Genomic DNA, 14,713 nt, shown 5'->3' with positions numbered 1-14,713 from the left:
TCACGGCACGTGGTCCATAGAAAAAGGCCCATGTGCTGCTGGGTGTTTCTATCAGACGCTGGCACGTTTCTCTATCTTCCTCCAGGAGGAGAGGTAACAGTAATAAGCGGGTCAATATCAATCAAATGGCACAAAGGAAATCTGGTGTCAAGGATAACCCTGCCTGTTCAACCCAGCGGAGGAAAAAAAGGTGCGCGGTGTAATTGAGGTCTTTGCTACTTTTGTGGCTTTACAGAGTAATAATTACACAATCCCATTCACAGTCCCACCAAATATTTTTCTGGTATGATAGACGATTGAGACGAATGGAGATCCTTCAAAGGAGAGATATTTATTTGTACCACAGTGAGGCAGATAAATGGACTGCATTTATATAGTGCTTTTCTAGTTTTAGTGACCACTCAAAGTGCTTTACAACACCAGCCAGCATTCACACACACATTCACACACTGATGGCAGAGGCTACCGTACAAGGAGCCAACCTGTAGATACAACATTAAACCACCGACCTTCTGATTAGTGGACAACTGCTCTACCTCCTGACTCCTGACTCTACCTCACTCGGCATCACTGATCTATAGCACATAATCCCAGATCCCTTTTCAACCGTGACGCAGGTGCACCATGTGCCTCTGGTCAAGAAACTACCATCATGCCACAGAGAGACGCTAACTTGGCTGTGTAGACACCAGTTGCATGAACTTAGTTTAAGACTGGTCTTGGCCTTAGACAGGTCTTAGATTGTCAGGTTAGATAAATATGAATACTGACTTAATTTGAGGTAGTAAAGTTAAACACCTCTCCTCCTGGCGTAGCCTGAGGCGAGAGCTTTGTTGCTATGGCAACAATTGTCAGTTAGCGAACCATTTAAACTTTTTATCCACAACTTTTTTTGATTCTTGTACCATTTTCTTGAATTGTTTCTGAACATCTTTAACGGTTCTAACATCTGTTGAATTTATGCCTGTCGCGGGGTTCTACGTCAAAAACTCCGTGCAACATAAAAACACTGGCGTAGTCGGAAAACGTTGTATTCATCCCCTTTTTATTCTGCCGGCCTCCCAAAGTGCAATCATTGTGGCTATTTACAAAAAGTGCAAAATAGAAAATAAGCTTTGTACAAAACAGTAAATAGTACGGAAAATCGAGTTCCTTACTAACTCCTTGAGTTCTTTCAGAATAGGCAAAAACAATCCAACTACAATCTATATTTTACCTTCCTGAGTGTCTGAGTGTGACCTTCTCTGTCAACACTTCCAGACCAGGATATGGTGTCAGAAGTGGGATGGCTAGTCGGAAGGACATAACCACACAGGAGCGCACAGGACTGCGTTCCCAAGGGCAAGGGCAGTCAGAGGAGGGCGCGGCCGCCAGCATGGACCCAGCTGGGGAGACGGATCATACTACGTCGTCCTCAGAGGAAGATGAGGAGGGGAGCAGGTACAGAGAAGATCTCATAGCACCTGCAGCTCCATCATCAACTGGGGGGCCAGGAGAAGAACTACTGACAATGATGAGAGAATTTATGACAGCACAAAATAGGAGGGAGGAGGGCCTGTTAGCAGAGATCCGAGGCCTGAGATACGCTGCTCCTACTCCAAGCACGGTGACAGCAAGCAGTCCAAGAATTGATCTGCCGACGCCAGTACCCCAGCGTGGGCAATGGCAGGCACCAACAGAGACGTTCTCTCCTATAGCAGCAGCTATAGACTATAACAGCAGCCCTGAGCATCCAAGACCAGGGTGGAGACATTACAACGAGCCCAAATTATCCCCGTTTCAGATGGGGGAGGATATTGAGAACTATTTGTTACGTTTTGAGCGTATTGCCAAAACATGGAGATGGCCGGAGAATGAGTGGGCATGCAGACTCGTTCCACTGCTGTCGGGGAAGGCATTGGAGGCCTACACCATGATGGATGAGGAGAGGGCCCACTGCTACAACGACCTGAAGGGAGCACTGTTGACCAAGTTTGACATCTCTCCAGAGACGTATCGGCAGCGGTTCCGGTCCACAGTGGTGCCACCTGGTGAAACCCCCACAGAGACCTACCACCGCCTGAAGGGTCTCTATCGACGCTGGATTCGGCCAGAGCAGCACACCACGGAGGAGGTCGGTGAGGCCATTATCCTGGAGCAGCTACTCCGGATACTCCCCCCTGAAGTGAGGACCTGGGTGAAGGAGCATGAACCAGAGGGTGGACTCTCCGCTGCCAAGCTGGCGCTACAGTACCTCAACGCTCGGAGAGGAGGACCAGCTGCACGTTCCTACAGTGCAGCCCCCAGACCTACACTTCAGTTACCCCAGCCCCGGCCTACGAGGAGAGAGTTTAGCCAGGAACCACCAGGTAACTTCAGCTCGGCCCTAAACCAACGAGGACCCGGTAAGGACTTTGTTTGTTTTTATTGTCAACAGCCAGGGCACAAAGCTTCTGTGTGTCCCATACGCAAAGCTAAACTCACCTGCGCTTGCTATGCTCCCCGGCCTGAGGTGGAGGATAGTGAAGTGAGGTTACAACGCTACAAAGCTGTGACGGTTAATGGCCAGCAGGTTACTGCTCTTTTGGACAGTGGTAGCTTCATGTCGCTGGTGCGGCAGGATCTGGTGCCTGTAAACAGTGTGGATTACAGCAGACAAGAGGACATACTATGTGTTCATGGGGATAAGCATCCTTATCCCACAGCTGAATTAACTGTTACCATTGATGAACAGTCTTACTTGTTGACTGTTGGGGTGGTTGCAAAGTTACCTGTTGCTGCCCTCCTGGGTTGGGACTTACCTGTACTTCTGGACTTGCTGCAGGAGAACAGGCCAGTGGAAACTGACACTGGGCAGAGGGGGGAAGTTAATGTCACTGTTTCTTGTCCTGTGATCACTCGTGCCCAGGCGAAAGCTGGGGTCCAACCGCTCCCAGACCTTCACCGTGGTCTGTGTGAGGGTGGCACTCAGGGGCTAAGAAAAGAGGAACCTTGTGCTCATCCTTTCCCAGACTTTGACAGTAGTCTGTTCGATGGTGGCACCAAGGGCCCAAGAAAATCCCGTCGCCAACGCCGCTTTGAGAAGCAGCTGAAGTCAGCAGAGCCCAAAACAAAGAGTACACTGTCAAATGAAATGTGGGCAGTACCTGATGATATTTCTGTGCTACAGAGGGGGGATACAACTTTGAAACATTTGTTTGCTAAGGTGGGGGAGGGAGCAAAGGGAGATTGTGTGGGAAGGGAAAGGTTTATTGTGGAAAAGGATGTGTTGTACACTGTTGATAATGACCATAAACGCCTAGTAGTTCCTGCTAACTGTAGGTCACTCGTCATGCACCTAGCACACACACTCCCATGGTCTGGACACCTTGGCCGCAACAAAACATATCTGCGCATCAGTTCACGCTTTTATTGGCCCTCCATGTACACAGACATTCAGAAATATTGTGCCACATGCCCAACATGTCAAAAAACATGCATTGCCCGCAAGTCTGACCGAGCTTTTCTGCAGCCACTACCTGTTATCTCCACTCCATTCCGCAGGATTGCCATGGATATTGTGGGCCCGTTGGTGAAAAGCAGTGGTGGACATGAGTACATATTGGTGGTGTGTGACTATGCTACTCGTTTCCCAGAGGCTTTTCCCCTGCGCACGATCACCGCTCCTGCTGTGCTGCGTGCGTTGGTGCAACTGTTCTCCAGAGTGGGAATACCTGATGAGATCCTGACGGATCAGGGAACGAACTTCACCTCCAGGTTGATGCAGCTCTTCCAAAAGCAGCTGGGCATCTCAGCAATCAAAACTACGCCATACCACCCACAGACTGATGGTCTGGTTGAAAGGTTCAACCAGACAATGAAGAATATGCTGCGGAAGTTCGTGGATGATACTGGCAAGGACTGGGACCGTTGGCTGCCATTCCTGCTCTTCGCCTATCGTGAAGTTCCCCAGGCATCAACTGGTTTCTCCCCATTCGAGCTGCTTTATGGCTGGGAGGTACAGGGACCCTTGGATCTGCTCCGCAAAGGATGGGAGACACCTTCCACCTCGCAAGACGACAGAGGGGTGGTGCAGTTTGTGCTGGAGATGAGGGATCGGCTGTCAAGGTACCAGGAGGAGGCAGAGGTTAACCTGCGGGAGGCCCAGAAAAGCCAAAAGACCTGGTATGACCAACAGGCCCGGCACCGTGAGTTCCAGCCTGGCCAAAAGGTTTTGCTGCTTCTCCCTTCATCCAACAGCAAGCTCCTAGCAAAATGGCAAGGGCCGTACCTCATCACCCGAAAAATGGGGCCGGTCACTTACGAGGTCCATCACCCAGACAAGAAGAAACCCAAGCAGACCTACCATGTGAATCTCTTGAAAGAGTGGAAGGACCGGTTGATCCAGGTACCAGGGGAGGTTCTGATGGTAAGGAAGGTCGACAGTGAAGAAGAGGTGGAGATGGGACTGGAGACCCTTACTACACCAGCTGATCCTGTGTTGGCACATCTTGAACCAGGACAAGTTGCACGGCTCCTACAGGTCTTCAAGATGACGCCGTCCTTATTTGCTGCCAGCCCAGGGAAGACAACGCTAGTGGAGCATGTCATTCGCCTCAAAGATGGACGACCAATTCGTCAACGTCCCTACCGTATTCCGCAGCAGCTGGTGGGAAGACTGCAGCAGGAGGTGGAGGAGATGTTGAAACTTGGAGTGATTGAACCATCCAACTCAGAGTGGTGTAGTCCGGTGGTCATCGTCTTCAAGAAGGATGGCTCCCTCCGAATATGCATTGATTTCAGGAAGATCAATGCCATCTCAGAGTTTGACGCCTATCCCATGCCAAGAATCGAGGACTTGCTGGAGAAGATCGGAGCTGCAAAGTACATCACCACCCTTGATCTCTGCAAGGGATATTGGCAGGTGCCACTGGAGGAGACAAGCAGACCCTACACGGCGTTCCGAACCCCAGCTGGACTCTACCAGTTTACAGTGATGCCATTTGGACTACACAGAGCACCAGCCACCTTCCAGAGACTGATGAACAGAGTACTCCAGGGTTGTGACAACTGCAGCGCTGCATACCTGGATGATGTGGTGATCTTCAGCAACACCTGGGTAGAGCATGTCCAACATCTATCACTTGTTCTGGGAAGGATCCAGAAGGCTGGGCTGACACTCAACCTTTCCAAGTGTGAGTGGGCGCGAGAGGAGACACGGTACCTTGGTTACCAGTTGGGACGAGGGGAGGTACGGCCACAAGTGGATAAGGTGGAAGCTATCCAGAACTGCCCTCGACCACGGACCAAGAAGGAGGTACGGTCCTTCCTGGGATTGATTGGGTGGTACAGGCGATTCGTGCCACAGTTCGCGACCATTGCAGCCCCACTCACAGCTTTGACCCGCAACGAACACAGGAACCCAGTAACTTGGTCAGATGACTGTGAAACAGCCTTCAGCACCTTGAAAAAACACCTGTGTTCTTCTCCCGTCCTCAAGAGTCCAGACTTCAACAAAAGATTTCTGGTACAGGTGGACGCATCGGCAGTCGGCCTTGGAGCAGTCCTGGCCCAAGGGGACTCTGGGGACGAACACCCGATTTTGTACCTCAGCCGCAAGATGCAGCCACGTGAGACCAGGTATTCCACTGTGGAAAAAGAGGGCCTGGCCATCAAGTGGGCACTGGATAGCCTACGTTACTACTTGCTTGGCCGAGAGTTTGACCTGGAAACTGACCATCGGGCTCTCACCTGGATAAACACCATGAAGGATCACAACAGCCGCCTGACTCGATGGTACCTCTCACTGCAGCCCTTCAAGTTCTCCATCCGACATCGATCCGGCAAGGCCAATGTGGTGGCAGATTACCTTTCCAGGTTGCCGCACATCGCCAACCTCCGGGAGGAGGGGGATGATGTGACGGAGTAGCCGTCACTGACTGGGCAGCGCACACACATCACCTCAGGCCACACACACCAACATTTCTCCGCTGCGCCGCAGACACACACACACACACGCCAAACATTTCTCCGCTCCCTTCCTGATTCACTCCGTAGTTAAACACATCGCGACATATCCCTCTCCCCTAAACTGTTTATCAGTAGTGCGACCAAAGGTGCACACTTGGTTGTTCTGCTGTTTCCTATACGCATACATTACACAAACATTATTTTCACTCACCAGTTGCTGAAACGCTGCCTGTCCATCCTGCCATGTCCCATTCATGGGATTGACGAGCAAACAGGGCCGTAACAAATCCCCCCGTTATAAAGGGTGCCCTCGCGCGTTTTGAGAGCATGTGATCAGTTTAAATATGTTTATTATTTGAAATTGTGATTATGTTGCAAATTAACTTGTTTTGGTTGGGGGGGGAATGTTTAGACAGAGATATATCATTTATATGTGGGATATGCCTGGGTTGAAGGGACTATGGATATCTGCTATGATGAAAGATGATGTTAATTGTTATTTCTGTGTAAAGAATACGCCCAGGGGAGGGGCTATTGGTATAAAAGGGGGTCATCTTGGCCACCTGGGGGAGTCTGGTCTGGAAGTGTTGACAGAGAAGGTCACACTCAGACACTCAGGAAGGTAAAATATAGATTGTAGTTGGATTGTTTTTGCCTATTCTGAAAGAACTCAAGGAGTTAGTAAGGAACTCGATTTTCCGTACTATTTACTGTTTTGTACAAAGCTTATTTTCTATTTTGCACTTTTTGTAAATAGCCACAATGATTGCACTTTGGGAGGCCGGCAGAATAAAAAGGGGATGAATACAACGTTTTCCGACTACGCCAGTGTTTTTATGTTGCACGGAGTTTTTGACGTAGAACCCCGCGACAATGCCGTTTACCTTTTCTGTTATTTCCTCCCAGACTTGGTGTTTCTGTTGCATCTGCCATTTCTTCTCTTCTGTGATTGTGTCTTATTTCACCCATAATGCATTGCGCAACAGGCTATCCAAGTCAGTCTTACATTCGTCACTCAGAGAAGCTTTATGCAACAGGTACATTTAAGTGTCTCTAACAAGTCTGACTAAAAGTTATATTTAAAGGGACTGTATGTAAGAAGCAGAATGTCTTGTTAACAGCGACACCTGTGGCCGTTAAGTCAACGAAAGTCAGCGTCCTGTTGCTCGCGCTTGTGCTCGCTCTACATAGACATGAAGGAGCATCGCTCAACACAGTGAGGAGACACACGTCAGCTAAAACCACAATATCACTCTATATTTCAGCTGCTTGGCAGTAATGTTAGCTGACCAGACGAAGGTCTCTCCATGAATCAATGCTGATCCTAGTGTTGGCTTTTCCTGCCTCAGCCTCCCGACCGCGGCCGGAGGGAACAGGGGAGACGCCGGAGTTTTGGTCGGAGACGATAACGTTACTCTCTGCGGAGCCCCGTCACTTCACAAGACACGGGAAACCTCTTGGTCTGGAGGAGCTGCAGCAGTTATTTCTGCACAAACGTCCACTGAACATTCACTAGATATTCTCAGAGCTACTAACTCTTCTGCAGTGTGGAGTGTGCGCGCACGCACGTGAGAGTGGAGCGAGCTGAGTGAAGGCAGGCAGGCAGAGGAGCAGAGTACAGCAGAGACTCCGGCCCTGGAGACCGAAGCTACGGTCTCCCCCGCGTCCTCCGACCGCGGCCAACACTGTTTAACAGACGGGCTTCACTAGATAGAACTTTGCGGTTTTGGTGCTTCCGTGTAGTTTGTGTTGGAGTCTTGTCTGAACAGTGTAGCCACACGCGAGCGCGCATATGCGAGCGAGCGCGCATGGGACACCGACCCGGGTGATTTATACGTGTAAGAAGTTACAAACAGTCCCTTTAAGACAAAGTCTAGATCTATTTTTATGCAACTGGCATCATTACAGCATTGAAAAACCAGAGAAGCTCTTCATTTGCCACTGTGATCAGTGAACTTGAACTAGTGCAAAGGAATAAGATGTCTGTAGAGATCTCACCAACAGAATACCAACCGAGCTGTGAACCGCCACGTTATAAAGGTTTTTAAAACAACCAGCTCTAGTGTTAATAGGAGGATTTTTTTAAGGCATTGTTAAAGTACTTACCCTTTCTCCAGAGCGCGGCCTCTTCTTTGGCCTGCTGGGTACCGCGTCTTCTTTAGGGTTGGTGTCTATGGCCCAGTAGGAACCCTGGAGAGGAACCCCAGCAAAGCAAAGAGTTAAGACTTTTCTAAGTGTTTCATGGCAGCGCTGCCTAGTTTGACCGTTTGGTCGGAGCTCGCGAGTGATTGACAGCCGGCTCTCATAGACGGCAGATGGACAGCAGACCTCAGATCAGCTCTTACTGCTTGTTTTCCTCCGGTCTGTGAAATCTTGCAGATGCCGTTAGGAACACCGGAGGACACAGAGGCACATGATTTTTTTCAGGTTACCTGTTTCATGTACTACTGTCACGATATAGTGACCGTTTTATAAAAATAACTTTTTTTTAAATCATATTTGCTCCAATCTCACCTACTTCAGCTTTAACGCATCCTAACAATCAAGTAATTAATTTGCTTTAGTACTACCCAACAATATAAATTCTCTAACGGGAGAAGGAGAAGTGCAGTAGATGGATCTCCCTCGCGTCTGATAGAACTAATATATATCTGTTGTTATTCCACCACTACTCTGTCCAATCAGTTTTCTCTGGCTTTAGTCTTCCTGAGGTTTCGTGCTCCTGCTTCGTTTCCCCAGAAAATCCACAGCAATCCTTTTGATACACAACGCTGCAACACAGCAGACTCCAAAATAAAGACAATCAATGAGAGAGAGGAGGAAATCAGTTGCTTTTAGGTCCTTGATTTCCTCCTGGTCTGGCTTTTTCTTTTACACCCCCCCACCCTCCTTTTCATTTTTCCTTCCTCCCTCCTCTCAGGGAGGTCCAGAGCTGCAGACAGAATTCAGGAGGTTCATCTAGGCCACACTCACACACACACACACACATAAACACACACACACACGCACACATTGCTCATCTCTGAACATCTAGCCTCCCCCCCTCCCTCCCCCATCCTCGCCTCTTCTCCTCCCCCTGTCTCTCAGTCCCACATCAGTGAACAGTACACAGCCAATTAACGTTAGCACATGCATGATTTAGCTTCTCCCCTCTCTCTATGGCTTCAAACATTCAACTTCAACATTCAACCCACCCCTCGCCCCGCCACGCCGAGGTATCGACCACTTTCGATCCACGGTGTGAATTAAGGTGCTGGTCAGGTCCAAGTCAGGCTAATCAGGGGGGAGAGCCGCTCTCTCTCTTTGTGTCTTTGCAGACTATAGGCTTTCACTCAAGCCCAAGGATTCTGTTTGAATTATTTAAACCTTCTTCCCCCTAATTCATTTTTCAATGGCTCCAAAATCCCTGCAGCCTGGAGAAACTCCCTCCTCCACTCCCCCCCAACACCCCCACACCAACCCAAACAAAATGAACGCTCTATGAAAAGTTTGGGCTTGTCAGTTTTTGTAAAAGTGGTGGATTGCTTCTCACATTAACCCCGTGATGAGCTGACATGCAGACGTTTTGAGCTTTTTTTTTTATTAAAAAAAAAACTCTTGTAAGGGGGCAAGCTTCAGTGATCAACTGTAATTATATACTTCCTCCGTCGGAGCAATTCCTTCGATTCAGCACAAACAAGGAGTTGACAAATTGTTGTTTTCAAACCGGGGGGGAGCTGCTGAAGTGGCCGTGGCAAACTCCCGCTTCCTAACCGCAGAGCAGTCGCAGTGGTGAAACATATCAATGCTTCCTCTGATTGTGTGTGTGTGTGTGTATGTGTGTGTGTGTGTGAGAGAGAGACGGAGAGGGAGTGAAACGGGGCCTAATAAAGCATAACAGATGCGTGAACAGCCTCGCATCTGAAGGAGTGTACCTACATATACTTATTATTCATTACTCTCTGTACCACATTATTACTTGGCAGAATCAATATCGGAAGAGCTGCAGAAAACAGAGAAAGCAGCATTAGGCATTCAGACGGTTATGGAGCTACAAATTGCTTTTAAGTTCAGACACTCTCTCTCTCTGTGTGTGTGTGTGTTTGTGTGTGACGAAGAATCAGAACAGGTGAGTGCAGTCTTTGGGTGCACAAGTGCACACGTTGCACGGCACAAGGGCGACTGAACACGTGAAAAGTAATCGCCGCGGCCGTTATTTGTAAGCTCGCTGAAATAGGCTTGCATTTTCATTGTGGCGTCGCGGCATAATTCAAGCTGAGCCTTTTCAGTCGCGTCGCATTGTTCAGGAAATACTTACTTTTCCAGGGTCATCTTTGGAGCGAGGCACTTTGAGAAAACACTTGTTCAAGGACAGGTTGTGTCGTATAGAATTCTGCAGGGAGAGACAGACGGAGAGAGAAAGAGGCAGGAGAGAAGAAGATAAAAAATGTTAGAGTAACTTAACACATCTATTTTCTCAACAACTTTATTATATTATCTCGTGAGATATTCTGTCCTCTATATACCAGAGGTTCACAACCCGTCGGCCGGGACCCAGCAGACGTGTCACAAGATAATTAATGAGATAGGAGAGAATAAAAAAATACACAAAATATATGTTTACTTGTTTCTGACTTTTAGTTATAGCAGCAGTAGTACCAGTATTTAGAGGTTTTCCGGTTATGTCATTAACAGGGATGGAGACAAGATGGAGTGAGGCTACAGTTTGAGCTGTGAGGACAGCGTGTCAGGGTGCTCTGGGGTAGGGCTGCACAATTAATCAAATATGAATCACAATTTTGGCTTCCCACACATTAAATGAACATGATCGCCTGAGGTATTGACGTTTAAAATGCGCGTTCTGCTCGTAGAAAACTCTGCTGCACATCAAATCAAGCGCTTCCTAAACTAACATCCAGCCACCAGCCTGTGATCGAGATTTTGGGTATAGATATTATCTATACAACCACATTTATGATTAAATTAAGAGCATAAAACTGTTTATCTAGCCTCTTAATGTTGCTAATTTAGCTCTTGAAGTGCATCAGATTGAAGCATTTCTCTTTAAAATATAGCTAACAAAAAGGGGTAGGGTGAATATTCCTGTATTTTCATATACTGCTATATGTATAGCGGAAAAAAATATTGAATATGTGGTTGAATGCCATTTTGAATATGTGGAGAGTAAAACAGGATGTTAAATTGGGCTTCATGAGTTGGAACAACAGTGCAGGCTAACCTGACATGAACCTGTTCTCCCTTCAGGCTCCCGTTCTCCACTCATCTGCTGCTGCTAATTAATACCACTGGGGAGGAAGAGGAGGAGGAGGAGGAGGAGGAGGAGGAGGAGGAGACAGAGGGATGGGAGGTATTTTCTCTGCTCTTTCTCCTGAGCTCTCCCTGCTCAACGCCGGCTTTGTTTCTCCCACAATAACCAGCTTCTCTCTCCGTCTCTAGCATACCATAACAGCCCTGCTCCACCTCTGCCTCGCCCCGTCTCCTCCCGGAAGAAAAGCTCCAGCAGTTTTTTCTCGGCTGCTCTACTTAGCGGGTCACTGGCTGTACGCGGCCGTCCATCACGGAAACGCGTGACAGTCGGGTGATGAAAAAAGGCAAAGGAGGACCGCCACCGGCTCGGCACACAAAGGCAACCATCTGTTCTGAAAACTTTCCTGAGGGGAGGTGCCGTCGGATCATTAACATCCAGTCCGATCGTCACTTTCAGCAGCCAGCCTGTCTAACTTCTCTAACCTCTATCCGCTGTTTGTTTATTTACACACTAAGCAGTTTTTGCACACCTGTGCACGACTTGCAATGTCTGCACAATCCTGTGTATTTCAGACTTTGCACACTCTGGCACTTTTCACCTTCAGGCGCGTGTGTTCTTTGTTCGGGCCGGGCGGGCGGTGCACTAAAAAGTTACCAATGCTGACGCTAAAAATCTCATATGGGCCTAAATTTCTTCATGTCATTAAGTTTGGTAAGCGTTTTCCCCGCAGTGTGGAGTCAGTCATAAGCTGTTCGCTTATAGTAAATGAAGAGTTTTATTTCTAGGATGGTTTGGTGGGCTTGTTTTCCTCATCAGTGTGCCCCTTACGATAAGGGGATCCACACATATAACTCTTTAACCAGTTTGGGGCAAAAACCATGCAGTTTCTTGCATGCAGTATAAATGTGTTCACCTATTCTAAAATGTTGTATTTGAATATTTCTGCATCCTGGGGTCCCTAAACAGTCTTTGAATTACATAAAGTGGGTATCACTGTAAAGCTCAGACTCTTGTGGATCCAATGAACTCAACTGTATTCATGTTTGATGATGTTAGTCCCCATAGGAGCCATTTCATTGACCTCACTGTATAAAATGACCTGTGGTGACCTCTAGGATAATCACAGCCTCATGAAACTTTACAGCCACAAACTAGAGACCTAGAGCATTCAGAGGATGGATGGATCAGACTAGAGACCTAGAGCATTCAGAGGATGGATGGATCAAACTAGAGACCTAGAGCATTCAGAGGATGGATGGATCAGACTAGAGACCTAGAGCATTCAGAGGATGGATGGATCAGACTAGAGACCTAGAGCATTCAGAGGATGGATGGATCAAACTAGAGACCTAGAGCATTCAGAGGATGGATGGATCAGAGAGACCTAGAGCATTCAGAGGATGGATGGATCAAACTAGAGACCTAGAGCATTCAGAGGATGGATGGATCAAACTAGAGACCTAGAGCATTCAGAGGATGGATGGATCAGACTAGAGACCTAGAGCATTCAGAGGATGGATGGATCAAACTAGAGACCTAGAGCATTCAGAGGATGGATGGATCTGACTAGAGACCTAGAGCATTCAGAGGATGGATGGATCAGACTAGAGACCTAGAGCATTCAGAGGATGGATGGATCAAACTAGAGACCTAGAGCATTCAGAGGATGGATGGATCAGACTAGAGACCTAGAGCATTCAGAGGATGGATGGATCAAACTAGAGACCTAGAGCATTCAGAGGATGGATGGATCTGACTAGAGACCTAGAGCATTCAGAGGATGGATGGATCAGACTAGAGACCTAGAGCATTCAGAGGATGGATGGATCAAACTAGAGACCTAGAGCATTCAGAGGATGGATGGATCAGAGAGACCTAGAGCATTCAGAGGATGGATGGATCAAACTAGAGACCTAGAGCATTCAGAGGATGGATGGATCAAACTAGAGACCTAGAGCATTCAGAGGATGGATGGATCAGACTAGAGACCTAGAGCATTCAGAGGATGGATGGATCAAACTAGAGACCTAGAGCATTCAGAGGATGGATGGATCTGACTAGAGACCTAGAGCATTCAGAGGATGGATGGATCAGACTAGAGACCTAGAGCATTCAGAGGATGGATGGATCAAACTAGAGACCTAGAGCATTCAGAGGATGGATGGATCAGACTAGAGACCTAGAGCATTCAGAGGATGGATGGATCAAACTAGAGACCTAGAGCATTCAGAGGATGGATGGATCTGACTAGAGACCTAGAGCATTCAGAGGATGGATGGATCTGACTAGAGACCTAGAGCATTCAGAGGATGGATGGATCAGACTAGAGACCTAGAGCATTCAGAGGATGGATGGATCAAACTAGAGACCTAGAGCATTCAGAGGATGGATGGATCAAACTAGAGACCTAGAGCATTCAGAGGATGGATGGATCAAACTAGAGACCTAGAGCATTCAGAGGATGGATGGATCAAACTAGAGACCTAGAGCATTCAGAGGATGGATGGATCTGACTAGAGACCTAGAGCATTCAGAGGATGGATGGATCAGACTAGAGACCTAGAGCATTCAGAGGATGGATGGATCAAACTAGAGACCTAGAGCATTCAGAGGATGGATGGATCAAACTAGAGACCTAGAGCATTCAGAGGATGGATGGATCAAACTAGAGACCTAGAGCATTCAGAGGATGGATGGATCAAACTAGAGACCTAGAGCATTCAGAGGATGGATGGATCTGACTAGAGACCTAGAGCATTCAGAGGATGGATGGATCAGACTAGAGACCTAGAGCATTCAGAGGATGGATGGATCAAACTAGAGACCTAGAGCATTCAGAGGATGGATGGATCAGACTAGAGACCTCTCCTTTAAGTGACGAGCTGCTCCTCTGAGTTTTGCTCAGCTTTTTCATTGATTATTAATATTTCTTTTAACTGTTTAAATTCTTAATGTCAGTTAAACGGTTAATGATTTACATCCCTAGTATAATTGTGTAGTGGGAAGCATCAGTCTCATTCTGCTTGTGTGCACAGACCGGATACATGAGTGTGAATGCCTTCCTTCCTACATGTTATGGAAACAGTAATATCCCCTCACTGAACGGGGAATAGACATCATCAATAAATGCACTGATTAGCAGCGCTGTGAAGTCAGATAATGAGATTCAGTGCCGTGTCCTCCTTCCACCCACTCCTCCTCACCCTGCCTGATTAATGAGCTTACTGGGCCGGGCTGGGGCCACGCCACTCCTGCCCAGTAGCTGATGGATCGCAGAGTCGCGGGCATCGTGTGTGTAGGAAAGGACACTGAAGAAGATTACTGGTTCAACTCTATAACCTTGACACACACAACATAAACACAGGAAACGTCTCTGAATACAATAAATCAGTGTTTGCCTTCACTATACGCAGCAGGCCACACAAACTCACGGCAACATCAGCGATATAGGCGTGTTCAGGTTTTTCATACACAACCAATCTTTTCGTACAAATCCTTAAGCTGTCAGATGATCGCGTAGCTTCGGAAACCGCCTCC

At 47.8% G+C, this 14,713-nt stretch overlaps 1 protein-coding gene across 6 annotated transcripts in view; it reads right to left on the bottom strand.

Moving 5' to 3' along the window:
- The window catches only part of LOC141771994 (forkhead box protein J3-like), an 83,002-nt gene that overhangs the window by 26,651 nt on the left and 41,638 nt on the right, over positions 1-14,713 (bottom strand). For all 6 annotated transcript variants that reach the window (XM_074642581.1, XM_074642583.1, XM_074642582.1 and 3 more), the window contains 2 exons: positions 10,226-10,300; positions 8,035-8,118 (listed from right to left, as the gene is read on the bottom strand). In XM_074642581.1, the coding sequence (XP_074498682.1) occupies positions 8,035-8,118; positions 10,226-10,300 (159 nt within the window). The remainder of the gene's footprint in view (positions 1-8,034; positions 8,119-10,225; positions 10,301-14,713) is intronic.

Source organism: Sebastes fasciatus, chromosome 8 (genome assembly GCF_043250625.1).
Source record: "Sebastes fasciatus isolate fSebFas1 chromosome 8, fSebFas1.pri, whole genome shotgun sequence".
NCBI classification, from domain to species: Eukaryota; Metazoa; Chordata; class Actinopteri; order Perciformes; family Sebastidae; genus Sebastes; species Sebastes fasciatus.
The sequence above is the reverse complement of the archived record's forward strand: the minus strand, read 5'-3'. Positions and strand labels throughout refer to the sequence as shown.